Consider the following 15,921-nt stretch of genomic DNA (forward strand, 5'->3'; position numbering starts at 1 on the left):
CATGTGGGATCTTAGTTCCCCAGCCAGGGATTGAACCCGTGCCCCCTGCATTGGGAGTGCAGAGTTCTAACCACTGGACCGCCAGGGAAGTCCTTCTCAGTAGGGTTTTTTTTTTTTTTTTTTTTTAATTTATGGCTGTGTTGGGTCTTCCTTGCTGTGCATGGCTTTTTCTGGTTGGGGTGAGCGGGGGCCACCCTTTGTTGTGGTGCACGGGCTTCTCATTGTGGTGGCTTCTCTTGTTGCGGAGAAGGGCTCTAGGCACGCGGGCTTCAGTAGTTGTGGCTCACAGGCTCTAGAGCGTGGGCTCAGTAGTTGTGGCTCACGGGCCCAGTTGCTCCGCAGCATGTGGGATCTTCCCGGACCAGGGCTCAAACCCGTGTCCCCTGCATTGGCAGGCAGATTCTTAACCACTGCGCCACCAGGGAAGCACCTCAGTAGGTTTTTAAAAGTCATTTTGATGGTTTTTAGTCAAGGGTCCTGGAGATGCTACAAAGAAAAATGAAATATAAGATGGGAGCACATTCCTGCAGCATGGTCTGAAATTTTAGAAGTACTATATATTAAATGTCCATTTGCTTGCTGTTTTTCTCTTCGTTAGAGAATTACATCCAAGCTGTAGAGGAGTTCCAGGCTTGCCTAAACCTGCAGGAGCAGTACCTGGAAGCCCATGATCGGCTCCTTGCCGAGACCCACTACCAGCTGGGCTTGGCCTATGGGTACAACTCTCAGTATGATGAAGCAGTGGCACAGTTCAGCAAATCTATTGAAGTCATTGAGAAGAGAATGGGTGAGTAAGCATCAGCTGTTTCCACAGTGATTTTGATGGATCCAGTATTGACAGTTTAAAAAAAAAAAGGCTTCTTTTGTGTTATCTATTACTGATCACTTCAGCCTGTTCTTCCTAGCTGTACTTAATGAGCATATGAAGGAGGCCGAAGGATCACCTATTGAATATGAGAAAGAAATTGAGGAGCTGAAGGAGCTGCTACCTGAAATTAGAGAGAAGATAGAAGATGCAAAGGAGTCCCAGCGTAGTGGGAATGTAGCTGAATTGGCTCTGAAAGCAACTCTGGTTCGTTTGGTTTCCTTTTAAAGTTTTGATAATAGTATATTCGATATTGTTGAAGGCCCTTTATCATGGTATTAGCGTGCCATTTGCTTAGGAATTTTACTTATGACTTGGTTTCCAGGGAGTTGGAGGTCAGAGGGAATGTGAGAACTCATATACTGTTTCTCTCAAATAGTAAAAATGCTTAAGACAATATGCTCTGGAGCCAGACTGTGTGGGTTTGAATTCTGTCTCAGCTACTTACTATGTGTGACCACGGGTATGAGTAGAGGAGGTGAGTGATGTTGCTACTATATGGTGGCCACTAGTATTTGAGGTCTTAAACAGTTGCTTGTAGGTGGGTGACCTGGTGGGCTCTATCCTGGGACCCACTTGGGTTTGTCATCTCTCACACAGGTGGAGAGCTCTACTTCAGGTTTCACTCCTAGTGGAGGAGGCTCTTCAGTCTCCATGGTGGGTATTCAGGTGGTTTTTGTCACTTAATATTAGACCTCAGTGTTTGTCTAGGAGTACATTGCTAACAAAGGTTTCTTATTGCCAGATCGCCTGTAGAAAGCCAGCAGATGGTGCTTCCTCATCAAATTGTGTGACTGATATTTCTCACCTTGTCAGAAAGAAGGTAAATCTATATGTGGTCATTTCTTTTCTGTCTTCTTCTCACTCTGCATTTTTTTTTCCCTCCAATGACACATGAGGACTACCTTTTCTATAAACACCCCTCATACTAGGTGCAATAAGACATTCGTTTTGCAAAAACGGGCGAGGATTTGAATGAAGATGGGTCTTGAGTGAATATGTCTTCTAGCAAAACTTTCCTGGTTTTTAGCCCAAGGGCTATCAGGAAAGGTGATGAGGAGGACTGGTCAGATCAGCCCATCTTGGGAAGCTGGCAGGTTTACAGTACTCATTCAGCAGCAGATCTCTTGATACTTAAACTTGTGTGAGTCTGCCTTCTGCCTGTTGCAGTAATTTTTTTCTCTTGTGGAAGAGCCTGAACTCTTGCTTTGTTTCCTGACTCAAATGTAGGAATTCAAATTTGTGGGTTGGTTACTGTTCAGATCTATTCCTCATCCCCACCCCACTCTTCCATTAGAGAGGCTGACTTGGTATGTTTGGGCAGACCAATCTATTTCTGCAGAGGACAGGTTGTGGCTAGGGAGACCCTTAGAGCTGTGAATCCTGGTGTTGGGATCTTTGCACCATAGGGAAGAGGGGGGCGTTAAGGAATTGTTCTACAGTTGTCCTTTTGAAAACATTAAGCACACTTGTGAAGCCTTCACAATTAATTATATCTTTAGAGAAAACCAGAGGAAGAGAGCCCCCTGAAAGATGATGCAAAGAAAGCCAAACAAGAGCCGGAGGTGAATGGAGGCAGTGGGGATGCTGTCTCCAGTGGAACTGAAGTTTCGGAAAACATGGAGGAGGAGGTGGGCAGTTAAGCAGGGTTTGGACACTTGCCTCATTTCCCCTTGTTGTCAGGGCCTGGGGAAACAAGTTCTGCTAAGTGCATGTTCCCCAACTTGAGCCTGTTTGGATTACTTGAGTGCAACCCTCATAAAAACAATGAGGTCATACAGGAAACAGTTTGATTACAAAATATAGGGCGTCTCATTGACAAATGGAACCTATATACATACCACCGGTCCCACTCTAATGAATGTATGAGAAGACACTTAATTGGCAAGACCATTCAGTCTTTTTTTGCTCCTCTTTCTAACATATGAACACTGGCTCTGTCAGCCCTGTTACAGAGAATTTAGGAAATGGCCTTATATCTTGTGGTCATTGCCCTTTCAGTGTAGAGAGCGAAGCAAAATTTAAGGGACCTGTGTTTATTTCCTCTGACTGAGGCCTGCTCAGTTGTGTAAGAAAGAATGGCTTAAAGTAGGGTCATTTATGCCCAGGCTCCCTGTTTATCTTCCAGGCTGAGAATCAGGCTGAAAGCCGGGCAGCAGTGGAGGGGACAGTGGAGGCTGGAGCTACAGTTGAAAGCACTGCATGTTAAGAGAGGGAGCAGAGCCTTCCTCCCAATGGAAAGTGTTTTTGTATATAATGTATTTTTTCACTTTTGGGGGATTCTTTTTGTATAACTTCAATAAAGATTGTAAGCAAAGGTTGAGGCTTTGATGATTTTTTTTTTCCCCCTTAAATATTGGCTAAATGTGTGCCTTGGAGCACTCCGGGTTTTATATGGTGGCCAAAGGTTTTTGTGGGTTTTTGTTTCCTCCTCTGTGCCGATCTCTGTGTTGGAAGTTCTAAACCAGATTCCTGTCTGTCTAATGTGGAGGTGATGAAATCAAGTGTGGCTGTAGGCCCTTATCTTCCAATGGTGCTATATTTTTTCCATCATAAATACTCTGAAACCAGCTGTCTTGCGAACTTTGAATGGTGCTCTCCCTGGACAGGGGCTATAAAAGACGTGGTGAAGATCTTGCTCTTTGGTGCTGATACTGTTTGATGGACTTTGACTGTGAACTGATAACAGCTTCTAAGCCAGGCTTTAGGTGGCACCTGTCTTATCCACCTCGTCTCCAACTGGGGCCATAATCCTGTCCTGGAAAAAAGAACTGAAGAAAACTTGGGGCTGGGGAGCGGGGAGTGATCCTTGAGGAAACTGGTGTGCTAATTGTAGAAAATTGAGCTTTCTGGTTTGAAAGTGACTAAAGGAGTGACTGACTGATGGACACTCTGGATGTGGTTGGAAGAAAGAATCTGTGGGGAGAACTGGCTGGTTGAGTTATATTTGTTATAACAAAATATCAACAGTTGGAATTGTTACTTGTCCACAGTTTTGACTTCTTAAATAAAGATGCTAAAAAGCTCTTGGTCTCTGGACTTGTGTTTAAAGATCTTAAAGATCTTAGAGTGGGATCCTGGGCTGCCTGGAGCGTTTCAGTGGGATGTGGGGTTGAAAGGTGGATAATGGCTCAGCAATTCTGGCTGCCCAGCGTAAGGGTGCTGGTGCTTAGGGCACTGTTACTAAAGCCATCCCATTGGGCCCTCACTGATGTCCAGGGTGCAGGGCTAGTGTGAGACCCGTGACTCGGCTGCCTCTGACCTGACCTTTAAGGAATTGCTATACACCAGGCAGTATTTGGATCTGAATTCCAAACAGTGCCTGCCCTCTACTACCTAAGGGGTTTAGTAATTCCAGCATTCACAGGGCTACTTTGCTGCACTGTACAGACAGCAGGTTAGAACCTGCGGTTTGAATATCCAATGTTGGAGGTGGAGGGAGCTCTTGACTACCAGGCCTTTGACCTTTGGCTGACACTGGGGTCTGGGGCCACGCCCAATATAACAATTCAGGTTTCACTTGTGACCATCCCCGCTGCCGGCAACTTGGGAGGAACGTGACTGGGTTGTCTTTCTGTAAGTATATACGGCTACAGGAGCTCCCTGTTTCATGGTGAGCTTGAGAACCTGGAAGGCTTCCTGGACGATGTCCTGAAGAAGCTTGGATTTGGATAAAGAAGTGGGCGGTAAGATGCTTTAGCAAAAAAAAAAACAGGAATGAGTTCAAGTTCCTTTAGCTGGATGAAAGACTGTCTCCAAGTCACCTTTCAGAGAATTTTCTTATATGCCAGGCAATACTGTAAATACCTGACATACCTGTTTAATCCTCACATCAGTCTTTTTTACAAAAGGATAAGAAAGGCCAAGTACTTGTGGAAGGTGGTAGAGCTGTGATTGGAGCTCACGTTATGTGTTCACATCTGTATTTGCTTCCAGACCCTCTGTCAGAACACGGAGTAGTAAAGCTGCAGATGGGAGAACAGGCCTCAGTCTAGGCCCCAGTCCTGTGCCTGTGAAGCTACTCATACGCCCATTCTTCTGGACTCAGAAAGCCAGTGGGGGTGGGTCAAAGCTGTGCTGAGGGCCCAAACCCTCCTCTCTGTGCTTGACTCTGCCGCTGGTGGGGGTCTTCAGGAGGAGGGGGGTCAACAAAGCCAGCTGTTGGGGCCAGGGAGCTGGCCTCCAGTGAAGATGAGTTGGGCACCTGTGGAACAAGGAGAAGGTAGATCTTTAGCAAAAGGTTTATGTAGAGGTTAACAGCACAGGTTCTGGCGTCAGACCGCTTTAGAGTCAACTGCTTACTGTGAACCAAGTTAACCTTGTGCTCTGATTTTCTTATTTGTTTACACAGTAGTACATACCTAATAGGATATGTGAGGGTCACATGAGTTAATCCACAGAAAACATTTAGTAGTGGGTTGGCACATACATAGTGGTCAACAAATGCTGGTTATTAACCATATCAGCCACACCTGTGGGGTCCCCAGCTATATAGTTGGGCCCTCACCAGAGGTGGGTACTGGTACTCGTGGGCACTTGCTGGATTGATCTCTGCCAGTGTCTGGACATCTGCATCTCTTGCATTCACCAGCCGCAGAAAGAGCTCAGCCTGACCTACCTGGGAAGAGGTGAAATGGTACTGCATCTGTACTGTGGAGGACCCAGTCCCCACCCTCCACACTCACCTGGGGAATCCCATTCAACTGCCCAAGGCTAAGGCTGGGGTCCAGAGGAAGGGTCCGAAGTGGGAGACGCCAACGACCACTTAGCACCCTCTGATCCCGGTCAAATAGCACCAGTGAGGCCCAGGCTTTTGGCTGTGGTGCCTTAGCCCATGCCAGCCCCTGCCAGGCCTGCAGCTCACAGACCAAGGATACTGATGGTGAGGGTGGTAGTCTAGAGCAACCAAAAACAGGTGTCAGGAGCCAGAAGTGGCTCTGCTCCCTTCCTAGGACTTGGCCCTCAGGGCCAGTGGCCCTGTATACAGATGAGAAAATGTAGCAGAATGAGGGACAAGCCTCAATTGCGGCAAAAAGCACCAACATCATAAATCCCCACCTACTGACCTGGGTATAGGCTGCCTGCTGGCAAGGATGGCACAGTTGCCCATGGGCCCAGGAGCTGGAGGTGGGGGCAAGCAAAGGGCTAGGGGCAACGCTGTGGTCCCTCCTGTATCCTGTCCATCTCGGGCCAAGCCAGTCATTAGTTGCACCCAAATCCAAGAAGCCTCAAGGCCCCGCAGGAAGTCATAGAAAATGACAAGGCCAGCCCTAGGAAACACAGGCCTTAAGTGCACACACACCCAAGTCCTCTCACCCTCCCAACCCCCAGCCAGTCCCCCCACCCTAGCTGGCCCTAGTGGGTCTCCTTAACCAGCAGTGGTGACCAAGTCACAGAGGATGTCAAAGGAGGGAGCAGGCCTCACCCAGGGTCGTAGGGTGCAGGGCCCAGAACGTCAGTTGTGGGCAGGAGGAAGTGTGGATCCAGGCCCAGGTTCCTGGTCATGGTTCCAGAAAGCTGCGACTGCAGGGGAAGAGTCAATTCCTCCAGAAAGCCTCCTAGGTGTTCTATGCTCCCCCAACCACACAGAGCAGAACTGCCCCTGTCCCAACCCCTGGGTCCTCACAGCCTTTTCAGCGCCACCCAAGAATAGGATGCCTGTGGAGTGTGGAAGCGGCGGCAGCGGGGGAGCCACTGGAGGCGGGAGCCTTGGGGGATCTTCCCTCCTCAGGCGTGGGCTGGGATTGACCACAAGTCTCGGCTCCTCGTGCCCTAGGTGCAGGGGAAGAGTAGGGCGCCCTTGAGCAGGACGTGGCAAGTAACTGGGCTGAGGTACCCCTCCCCCAAGAGCCAAACAGACACCTGGAGATCGGCATGGACACGGACTGATGGGGCTCAGACACAGGTCTTATTCCCCGTGCATGGTGCCTCTAACCCCTTCCTCTGAGCCTGGCCTGCTGGGGAGGGCTAGGCGGGGTGGAATTGGGTGCTCACTGACCCCAGGGCACCCGGCCTGCACCCCTCTGCGTCTGCAAAGCCAGGATTTCTGCCTCCAGGCGCCGATTTTCAGCCTCCACTGCTAGAAGCTCCTTGAATGCGGCACCTGCCTGTCTTCCTGCGATTGAACAAGTTTGACCTGTCACCTCTGACAGCTGGTGACCAGCTGCTCTGAGCAGCTCTCCAGCCTTAGGACTCTCTGGACAAGGCTGGACTTGTCGGCTAACATTCCAGGTACCCCCGCAAAGACAGGTGTTCTACCTCGGGTTTTTGCTCAAGTGGTTCCCAAGCCAAAGACGTCCTCCCTCATCGCCCTTTTCTCTCCCCAGGGCTAAGGCCCTCCTGGCTGGCCCCCTCATGTTCACCCCTGCGGGTCCGCGACCGCCGAAGCTCCAGAGCTGACGCCTCCACTTGTAACTGCCATATCCAGCCCAGAACGCCGGTGTCCCGGCCCCCGCCTCGAATGTAGGCCTCACGCAGGGCCCTAGGGAGTAGGGGACAAGAAGGCAGAAGCGTTTTTCCCGGATCGATCAGCGCTTTGCCCAGTGCCCGCCTCGGGGCTCGGATCTTACCCGATCTCCGCAGCCAGGGTCCCTGGGTTTGCCTGTAGCACTGGACCACAGAGTTCTGCCTCTCTTACGGCGTTCAGCCGGGTCCTGGGGTGGAGGACGGCCGGCGCGGGGGCGGAATCAAGAACCTAGACCCAGGGCCTCCGGCAGCGCCGCCCCTTCCCGACCTCACTCGCGCGGCCTTCCAGCCGCGACCGGGCGCATACCTCGCGCGTCCAGCCGGGCCAGGCCCCGCCCCCCCGCTCCGGCCCCGCCCCCCCGCCGGCCGGTGACTCGGAACTCCCGGGATCCGGCTCGTCGGCCTCACCCGGGGTTGGCCTGTAGCTGCTGAACGTGCGCCCCTAACTCCTCTAGAGCACCCCGCGTTCGCCCGGCCTCTGCCCGGAGTTCTCGAAGCTCCCGCTCCAGGCTGAATATGCGTGATTTCCCGTCCCGGGTCCAAGCCAAACTTTGGAGGTGCCGGCTCAGTTCTGAGGGGGTAAGAGATCAAATCAGAACGGGTCGGGCGACCTCAAGCCAAGGGGGAGGGTGGGCCCTTGTCCCCCTCTTTTCCCTTACCCTCGCCGCGTCGCTCGAGGGCACAGCTCTGTGCCTTGGTCTCTGCCAAGCGCCTTGCGCGAGTCCGGTGCAGCGCCCGCAGCCGCTCGCCGGGGCTCCCAGCAGCCTCGTAGTTCGGACCCTGAGTCGGTGCCTCTGACCGCCTCCAGGGCCCCTGTGACCCGCTGGGGACCTCTGTTATGCTGGGTCGCATTTCCTGCAGATACAGCCACAGCCGCTGCACCTGGAGGTAACAGTAACCCGCAATCTCTATGTTGGGGTAATCTGACCCACACGTGATCTATAGGTTTGGGGGGGATGCTCAGTGGGGAAATCCAGCTGTACCTCATCTGTTAGCCTCTTCAGAGCCGATTTGCTGGCCTCCTGGTCTGGGAGGCCCTGGTGTTCTTGTGGCACAACCTGGGTACAGGGTGTGGGGTGAGGAATCCTCTGAGAGTTGCAATCACTTCAGTACCCTCTCATGGCCATGGAGGAGGCCCTTACCCTGGGTACCCGTGGTTCAGTGGCTATTGGGGGCTGTTCTCCAACTGTCAGCTCCCGGGGCTGACGGCCAATGCAGAACCGCTGAGTGTGGGTGGCCAGCAGGGCCCAGGAACGGAAAACCATGTCACAGGACCCACAGGGCAGGAGCCCTGGTTCCCTGGAGTGGGAGGCCATGGGATGGGACTCCTTTCCTGATACCAGCCAAGACCTGCAGAAGACAGGACAGAGGGGCAGAGGAAAGGGAAAGGAGGATGAAACAGCCAAAGGCAGAGAGGAAAGGCCAGGTTTACCAGGTCAAGTTTATGTTTGGGGAGGAGCTAAAGCTCCCTGGGCAACAACCTCAGGTCTGGGCAGGTCTGGAGAGTGAGCGGGAAGGCTTGGTCACCTTAGGGAGGAGCCCCTGGCTTGAAAAAGATGTCATGAAATCTGTTCCACCTCATTGCATGAGTATGGGCAAGTCTCTAACACCACACCTTGGTTTTCTTGCCTATATTAATAAAGGGGAGCAAAGAGCTGCCTCCTAAACTAGCTGAGCCCATATCACATACTCCGTCTTGGTTATTTAATAGCCTCTGGCAGGGAGGTGTCATCTTGTTCGTTCTAGTTTTGCCCAACTGGACGTAACCCAAGTTAGTGTCATTCTCCATTCCAAGGAATACCTGAGAAAGGAGGCATTCTGCCTGGAAACCATGTCTTTCCCGTAGACTAAAAGCTTTTCCTTGCACGGTGCCTCCCTGGAAGTAACATCTTTTGCATAACCAAGTCACACCAAGGCTCCCTAACTCCTAGTTCCTGCCCCTAGGCGCGGCCCTGCCGCCCCCCAAGATAATCAACACAGCCGAAGGAATGAAAGTTCTGGGAGAACACAATGAATCAGAAGAGGGAATCAAATACAGAAAGGTAGCTCTTCACTCAGGACTAGCCAGCGGCCACACAGGCCCCGTTCCTGCTGACCAGATTTCCCTGCCACCCCCCCAAATATATGAATCCAACAGACGCAGGAGCTCTGACCTAGCCCCATGTTTCTAAACAAGGCAGGTAGTGGTGCCCCCGCTCCCAGGTATGTTAAGGCCAAGCTATGACTAGCAGCAGGCTACAAAGTGTTTCAAAGTATGTAATCTCAATTGTCCAGCTCAATTCCAAGTGGAAAAGAGGTACATTTTTAGAAATTTGTTCTGAGAAAGCTACTAAGTGGCAAGCCGAAGACCAAACATACAGGATATCTCTATGTCAACCTACTTCTCATTTCCAGTTTATAGTTCATTTTATAGTATTTCATTGATCCTACGATGCACATTTTTTCATATTTTAACACTAAAATCAGGATTCACAATTAATGGAGTGTCATAACTGTCAAGTTTTCTTATTAGTACATAAAGTGTCTTAAAATAGATATACTCAATGAAATATGATATAGTTCTTTCTGTTCTATCTCAACCACCATTTCCACAGTTCACATGTGGACTGCTTATACTACTAGCAGGAGAGACTACAGTACGTTATGGCACATAAGGTCTCTGCCTTCCTAGCCTTCAGAATCTAGCAATTATCATGCTGGTTTCTCTACCTCTAGTCTCTACCCCTTCTGGAGCCTACACTACAAGTTAGTTTTACCCTTCTAACAAGTGGTCAGGCCTGTTACTCCTTTGCTTGTCTCCCATTACAGCATGATCTCGGGCCTCTATATCCACTAGGGACCATGTGCTGTAGGGCTGGCCGAAGAGTGCCAGTGTCATTATCTGTTGTTTAGTTTAACTTCTAATTGTCCATCAGATCTTGGCCTAAGGTTCCATTTTTTATGTAACCCTACTGAGCTGGATGCTCCTTGCATTCCCAGGGCCTTGCACAATGCCCGGGACACGCTATGTTCTTATTTAGCAGAAAAATTGAGGCACAGACTTCCTTAAAGTAGGCACACTGGTAAATACATGGGCACTGAAAAACAGTTTCAGAAAGGAAACTTGGGTTTCTGATTTTATTACTGGTAGTTTATTGCACAGGTTTTTCTGCATCAAAAACATATCTGCTAAAAGGAGAAACAGGTGTGTCTGAATTCAGATTTTTTTTTTTCCCTCAGACCTCTAAAAGTAGTATTTCCCCTAAAAAAGAATCCACTCATCTAATTTTAAAGAAAATATACTTCTTACACAAGACAATCCAAACTGATGCAAAATATTTATTCCAAGTTAGTTATTTTATGCAGTAGTTTTCCCCCTCAACAGACTTGTGATAACCACATCTTTTAAATCTGTAAATAATGTTATCAAAATAATCTTAATCTTTGAAATCTCACAAAAATGTATATTTTACAATCCACCCTGAATATCAAGGCTGCAAGAATAACACAACATTTCCTATATCCAAATATTTTACAGCTGTACCCAGAAAGAAAAAAAAAAAAAAAGTGAAAAAACCATATATGCTGGGTTAAGGGCTAATGTTACCCGAGCAGCCAGAAATAAAATAAAATATCCAAATTATTAGCATTAATTTAATACAATTATAACTTCAATAGTCACTTTGTCATTGACAATGATTGCTTGAGCACAGGGGTGAGTGCCCCAAGGGCTGGTAGTAGAAGCTGCTGCTGCAGACCAGTGTCTCCTCCTCTCTGCCCTGCCAGCTTCCACCTGTGCATCGCCCCATATACACTGTGTGTATGTGTGTGTGTTTTAAAAATCTTTCCCACAACACGAAGTTCTATTAAGCAGATAACAGGGAAGAACAACAACAAAAGCTTAACAAGCCAATCGCTCGCTCTCTCTTTGGGATATGATTATTTCCCTTGTGCATGAAGTATTCAACAACAACATAAGAAAAGGAAAAGGAAAAGAACGATTACTTCTGTATAACCCCTAAACACACAAGCTGAGTTTACTGGGTCAGATTTAACAGTAAGCATTTATATGCCTACTTCCAGGCATCGTCATCAGATGTTTCACTGCTACTTGTTTCCGTGTCTGAGTCCTCAAACTCTGCTTTGTAAGTGTTTCTCCAAGGGGAGAATAGGCTAGAACTTCGGCTCTGCAAGAAGCCATTCTTCCCAAAGCCATTTCTTCTCAGCTGTGGTTGGCATGGGAAAGAAAGAAAAAGACAACTATCAGTAACTACACTGGCCCATGGGACCTGGGAAAGGCCAGGCCTCAATTCAATTCTAGACAGAATGTAAAGGGGGACCCTTCTAAGAGACTGAATATTTCTTACAGCAGTGCTTTTCAAACTGTAATGTGCCAATGAATCACCTAAGGATCTCTTCAAAATGCACACTGATTCAATATGTCTGGGGTACAGTTTGAGATTTCCTATTTTGACAAGTTCTCAGGTGATGGCAATGACAGGGGAACAGAGTTCTGAGTAGCAAAGTCTTTATGTCAACCTATACTTTTCTTTATAGGATTTTAACACCATTGTTATTTATGCTTTAAATATATACCACCAGAACGTAAGTTTCATGAAGGTTGTGGAGACCTGGCAGTGTTTTACTCAGAGAAAGAATCCAGGCATCTGTTGAAGAAATTCAGATAGGCTATTTGGCTTCTTGGCTCTGGCTGGAGTACCAGAGGTAAACCACAGCGCTGGAAGCAGAGGGTTAGCCTGCTTAGCCACAGACCAAGGGCTCAGCCCATAACCTTGGGAATACAGCCTTGTGGTTCTGATAAGGAGTTAGAGCTTCCAGGATGAAATAACATACTGCTTTCTGAAATCTGCTAACTACTGACCTGGTTTTTTTTTTAGCAACTTTTTTTTTTTTTTTTTTTTTAAGATTTCTTTATTGACTGATTGATTGCTATGTTGGGTCTTCGTTTTTGTGCTATGGCTTTCTCCAGTTGTGGCAAGTGGGGGCCACTCTTCATCGCGGTGCGCGGGCCTCTCACTATTGTGGCCTCTCTTGTTGCGGAGCACAGGCTCCAGACGCGCAGGCTCAGTAGTTGTGGCTCACGGGCCTAGTTGCTCCGCGGCATGTGGGATCTTCCCAGACCAGGGCTCGAACCCGTGTTTCCTGCATTAGCAGGCAGATTCTCAACCACTGCGCCACCAGGGAAGCCCCTGACCTGGTTTTTGTGTCCACCACTGGCCTAGGCAGAATGAGATGCTCCTCCATATTTCTACAATGGCAACTTATTAAGTAACTTTTCTTTTTCAAGGTCTTTCTCACACCCTAAACTGGGGCTTCCTAAGGGCAATGATTGTCCTAACTCCTTTCTCTCCTAGTCATTAACTGGTCTCCAGCAAAAGTTTATGACATACCTCCTCTGTCTTCATGTGGAACTCTTTGAGCTCATCCTCTGTGAGGGGAAGGCAATTCTCATCATTTTCAGGATACTCCTGCCATCCCATCGCTTTCAATAACCTGGTGGAGGCAGGTCAGGCAAAGAAAATATACCTTTAAGCATAAGTGAGAAGTCCACAACTTCCCAGCCCAGGGGCAATGGTACCCACTTGGATGTTAGAGAAGAAACTTGGGTTTTTCTTTTCTTCCCAGTGGGATAAGCTTTAATTATGACTACTTAGGTGCTTGGAATTAGATGGAGGATCTCCGTAGTTGCTCTTTGGAGAGCATAAGAGCTATAGAGAAGGGACGGTAGAAGTAGCAGTATAGAGTCAAACTATCCCACAGACGAAACAGAAGAAATCTCACTTTGTCTCCTGTGAGCAGATTAGCACATAGCCACATGTACCTAAGTTCTCTTTTAATTTCATGGCATTGTGGACTCCATAACCTTGTGATCTTGTTGACCCCTTTTAAAGTTCCTCTGGACAGGAGCCCCTTTTCAGGAAGGTATTTGGCAGGCCCCATCTGCCATCCAGTTGCCCACACAGCTTGGCTGGCTCTGTGTTCAAGGCCCTCATTTAAAGAACAAGCTCCATTACCTTCGGGCCTCATGAATCCCAAGGCCCCTTAAAGGGGTCTTGTGGTAACTGCTCACTTGGGCCAGGAGGGGCCAAGGGGCCACCACAACAGCACCAGGAAACAGGTCTCACCCCACCCCACCCCTTCCAACTGGAGCCTTAAACTGAGCCTGAAACTAAACTACAAGAAAGCCTTGGAGAGGAGGGTGTGAAAACGCTAGCTGAGTCTGTAAAGGAATACCCGGTGGGCAACAGGCCAACCTGCGGCACACAGAGAGAACAAGGTGTGGTGCTGGGGGCACTTCTCTCTGTACTGGACTCTGAAATGTCTCAAGTATGTTGAAACTCCTTGTAGGCCATACACAGCATGCCTTGTGATCTGATCCTCGCTTACCTGTGCTCTGCTTCCAAAGAGTGAGAGAGGACCTCCCCTTCGTCTTCTACGGGGAGAGCAAGACCATTCTGATGACAGCCTTCCTCTCCATTTTCTTTTGGTTCAGGTGTGCTATTGTCCTCTGACTGCAATAAGGAAAGGAAGGACATATTTGGTTTAATACTCCTTTGGGGCAAGATAAGCAATCTAAGAGATTAAGAAGTCAGAACCCAGGAAAATGCTTTCTAGAAGAGGATCTCAGCCAATAGTTTTTTCCCACTTAAAAACGAGAACTTGCTCACCTTGCCAATAAGATTTCCAACGAATACTAACTGGCTACCATCTTAACTTCAGGTTATGTCAACTGTGGCAGAAGTTACTAGATGCCTATGCAATATCAATTTTCTATTCTTCCTTACTGATTTGGACTAAGGAACCAATGCACTCAGCTTTTAAAGAGTTCATTTTCCTAGGCTCCCTTGCAGCTAGGAGTGGCTATTTGACAGTTGGCCAATAAAATGTAAGTGGAAATTGCAGGGGTGGCTTTTAAGAAAGCATTTAAAAAAGGGACAGACATCCCTTTTCAGGTTTTTGGCTCTGTCCTTTCCCTAACTAGAATGTGGACGGGAGCACAACTACCCTAGTTCCAAGGCGACCAAAACTTACAAGTTTCCTGATAATACGAATGAGCTGCCATTACCCTCTTGGACAGGGAACTCTAACCTTCCTGTTGCAGGATACCAAAAAGAAACCCTCTTGTTTTACGGTTCTGTTCGTCAGATTTTCTTATATTAGAATTAAATATAATCCTTAAAGGGACTTCCCTGGTGGTCCCATGGGTAAGACTCCGTGCTCCCAATGCAGGGGGCCCGGGTTCAATCCCCGGTCAGGGAACTAGATCCTGCATGCATGCCGCAACTAAGAAGTCTGCATGCTGCAACTAAGAGTTTGCATGCCACAACTAAGACCTGGAGCAGCCAAAATAAATAAATAAATATTTATATATATATATATATATATATATATATATATATATATATATACACACACATATATATAAATATATATATATACTATATTTATATTACATTATACTATATATTATATTATATATATATATATAATATTACACATATATATAATCCTGAAAAAAGCTTCTATAATTTACCAACTTCAATTCAAGGCTTAAGCAGTGCTGCCCTGTTTAAGAGCACTAAGTCCCAAGGCAGCTGTCACTGAAATGAGCCCTAATTTGAAATATGCTGAACAAAGAACTGAACTCACTTTATCACAGACTGTTACTCCTCCAGACAAATCTCTGTCATTTAAAAAATGTCATTTAAAAACATCTTTCTCCCTTAAGAACAAAAAGTACATGTATAACATAGAAAAACACTTATGTTGCCCCAGAAAAACCCTTTGCTCTTACATCCTCCAGCTTCTCACAGTCTCTGCTCTCTGAGAAGTCTCCATTCCGGTCATCCTTCAGAGTCTTCAGGAACTCGCTCTTCCTGTCAGTAGTTCGGCGGGTCAACTTGGTCAGACGAGAGGAGCTGATCTCAATTGGAGGAGTGGTGCTGGCGGGGCTCTGGGCAAATACCACAAATAGGTTGCTCTTGACAGCAAAGAGTAAGTGCTGGGATTCTCTAGGCCACTTCTACATGGTACTGCTTTCCAGAATCTCGTAGCCTATTTATCACTCTTTTACCAAAAATAAACTATCCTTTTCATTTAAACAGACTTCAGCTCTGCAGAGTTCTTACAGTTAAACCCAGATGGTTTAAATAGCACCTCTCCGATCTTTCTCCAGACGCCAGCATAACGCCAGTCAAACACAGGCCAACCCTGGTTTACCAAAGGGCAATGACCCCACCCAGCTACTGCCCATCTTTGGATGCTAATGGGAATCACCAGTAAAAAAATAACTTTGAGCTAAGCATAACTACAAAGGAAATGGAGTTAGAGCTGTACATGTCACAACACTTACCTCAGTTTAAGTAAATGGGAAATGGCAACTTTAGAAAAGGCTGCTTAGCTTTATTCTCACTCACCTCTTTGGGAGAGCTTAAAACTATACCACCAGCCAGTACTACTGGTTTGGTAACAGAGATTGGACTGGTAAAAGCAGACTCCCGGCTAGAGGAAAGGGATCCTGATTTGTGTTCCATTCTGTTAGCTTTCCACGCACTGGGCTACATGGGAAGAAAGAACAAATCAGTCAGAAC

The 15,921-nt window shown here is 47.7% G+C and overlaps 3 protein-coding genes across 10 annotated transcripts in view; 1 reads left to right on the forward strand and 2 right to left on the reverse strand.

The window, feature by feature from the left end:
• NASP (nuclear autoantigenic sperm protein) overlaps positions 1 to 3,186 on the forward strand; it is a 34,450-nt gene extending 31,264 nt beyond the window's left edge. For all 4 annotated transcript variants that reach the window (XM_057552086.1, XM_028163361.2, XM_028163368.2 and 1 more), the window contains 6 exons: positions 599 to 787; positions 906 to 1,072; positions 1,466 to 1,522; positions 1,611 to 1,688; positions 2,368 to 2,496; positions 2,994 to 3,186. In XM_057552086.1, coding sequence (XP_057408069.1) covers positions 599 to 787; positions 906 to 1,072; positions 1,466 to 1,522; positions 1,611 to 1,688; positions 2,368 to 2,496; positions 2,994 to 3,074 — 701 coding nt within the window. In that variant the 3' untranslated portion in view covers positions 3,075 to 3,186. The remainder of the gene's footprint in view (positions 1 to 598; positions 788 to 905; positions 1,073 to 1,465; positions 1,523 to 1,610; positions 1,689 to 2,367; positions 2,497 to 2,993) is intronic.
• An 86-nt stretch (positions 3,187 to 3,272) lies between these two features.
• On the reverse strand, positions 3,273 to 8,792 carry CCDC17 (coiled-coil domain containing 17). The gene is made up of 13 exons (XM_057552105.1): positions 8,473 to 8,792; positions 8,314 to 8,388; positions 7,990 to 8,212; positions 7,739 to 7,901; positions 7,435 to 7,518; positions 7,228 to 7,346; positions 6,864 to 6,980; positions 6,492 to 6,637; positions 6,291 to 6,388; positions 5,932 to 6,135; positions 5,551 to 5,761; positions 5,373 to 5,483; positions 3,273 to 5,069 (listed from the first exon to the last, which is right to left on the reverse strand). Exons 1-13 carry the CDS (start codon positions 8,644 to 8,646, stop codon positions 4,932 to 4,934), a joined length of 1,863 nt encoding a protein of 620 aa, XP_057408088.1. The 5' UTR covers positions 8,647 to 8,792; the 3' UTR covers positions 3,273 to 4,931.
• Positions 8,793 to 10,630: 1,838 nt separating this feature from the next.
• The window catches only part of GPBP1L1 (GC-rich promoter binding protein 1 like 1), a 57,682-nt gene continuing 52,391 nt past the window's right edge, over positions 10,631 to 15,921 (reverse strand). For all 5 annotated transcript variants that reach the window (XM_007164545.3, XM_007164544.2, XM_007164543.2 and 2 more), the window contains exons 8-12: positions 15,748 to 15,888; positions 15,126 to 15,284; positions 13,718 to 13,842; positions 12,721 to 12,823; positions 10,631 to 11,535 (exon numbers count right to left, since the gene is read on the reverse strand). In XM_007164545.3, the coding sequence (XP_007164607.2) occupies positions 11,383 to 11,535; positions 12,721 to 12,823; positions 13,718 to 13,842; positions 15,126 to 15,284; positions 15,748 to 15,888 (681 nt within the window). In that variant the 3' untranslated portion in view covers positions 10,631 to 11,382. The remainder of the gene's footprint in view (positions 11,536 to 12,720; positions 12,824 to 13,717; positions 13,843 to 15,125; positions 15,285 to 15,747; positions 15,889 to 15,921) is intronic.

This window comes from Balaenoptera acutorostrata, chromosome 1 (genome assembly GCF_949987535.1).
Source record: "Balaenoptera acutorostrata chromosome 1, mBalAcu1.1, whole genome shotgun sequence".
NCBI classification, from domain to species: Eukaryota; Metazoa; Chordata; class Mammalia; order Artiodactyla; family Balaenopteridae; genus Balaenoptera; species Balaenoptera acutorostrata.

What these genes read in the sequence shown, in the direction of transcription:
- CCDC17 (XM_057552105.1), bottom strand. Translation starts at nt 8,646, where the DNA reads ATGGCCTCCCACTCCAGGGAACCAGGGCTCCTGCCCTGTGGGTCCTGT. An exon ending in CTGAACCACGGGTACCCAGG is followed by an intron (nt 8,389 to 8,472) that starts GTAAGGGCCTCC and finishes CCCTGTACCCAG; the next exon opens with GTTGTGCCACAAGAACACCA. An exon ending in TGCAGGCCGGGTGCCCTGGG is followed by an intron (nt 6,638 to 6,863) that starts GTCAGTGAGCAC and finishes CCCTGCACCTAG; the next exon opens with GGCACGAGGAGCCGAGACTT.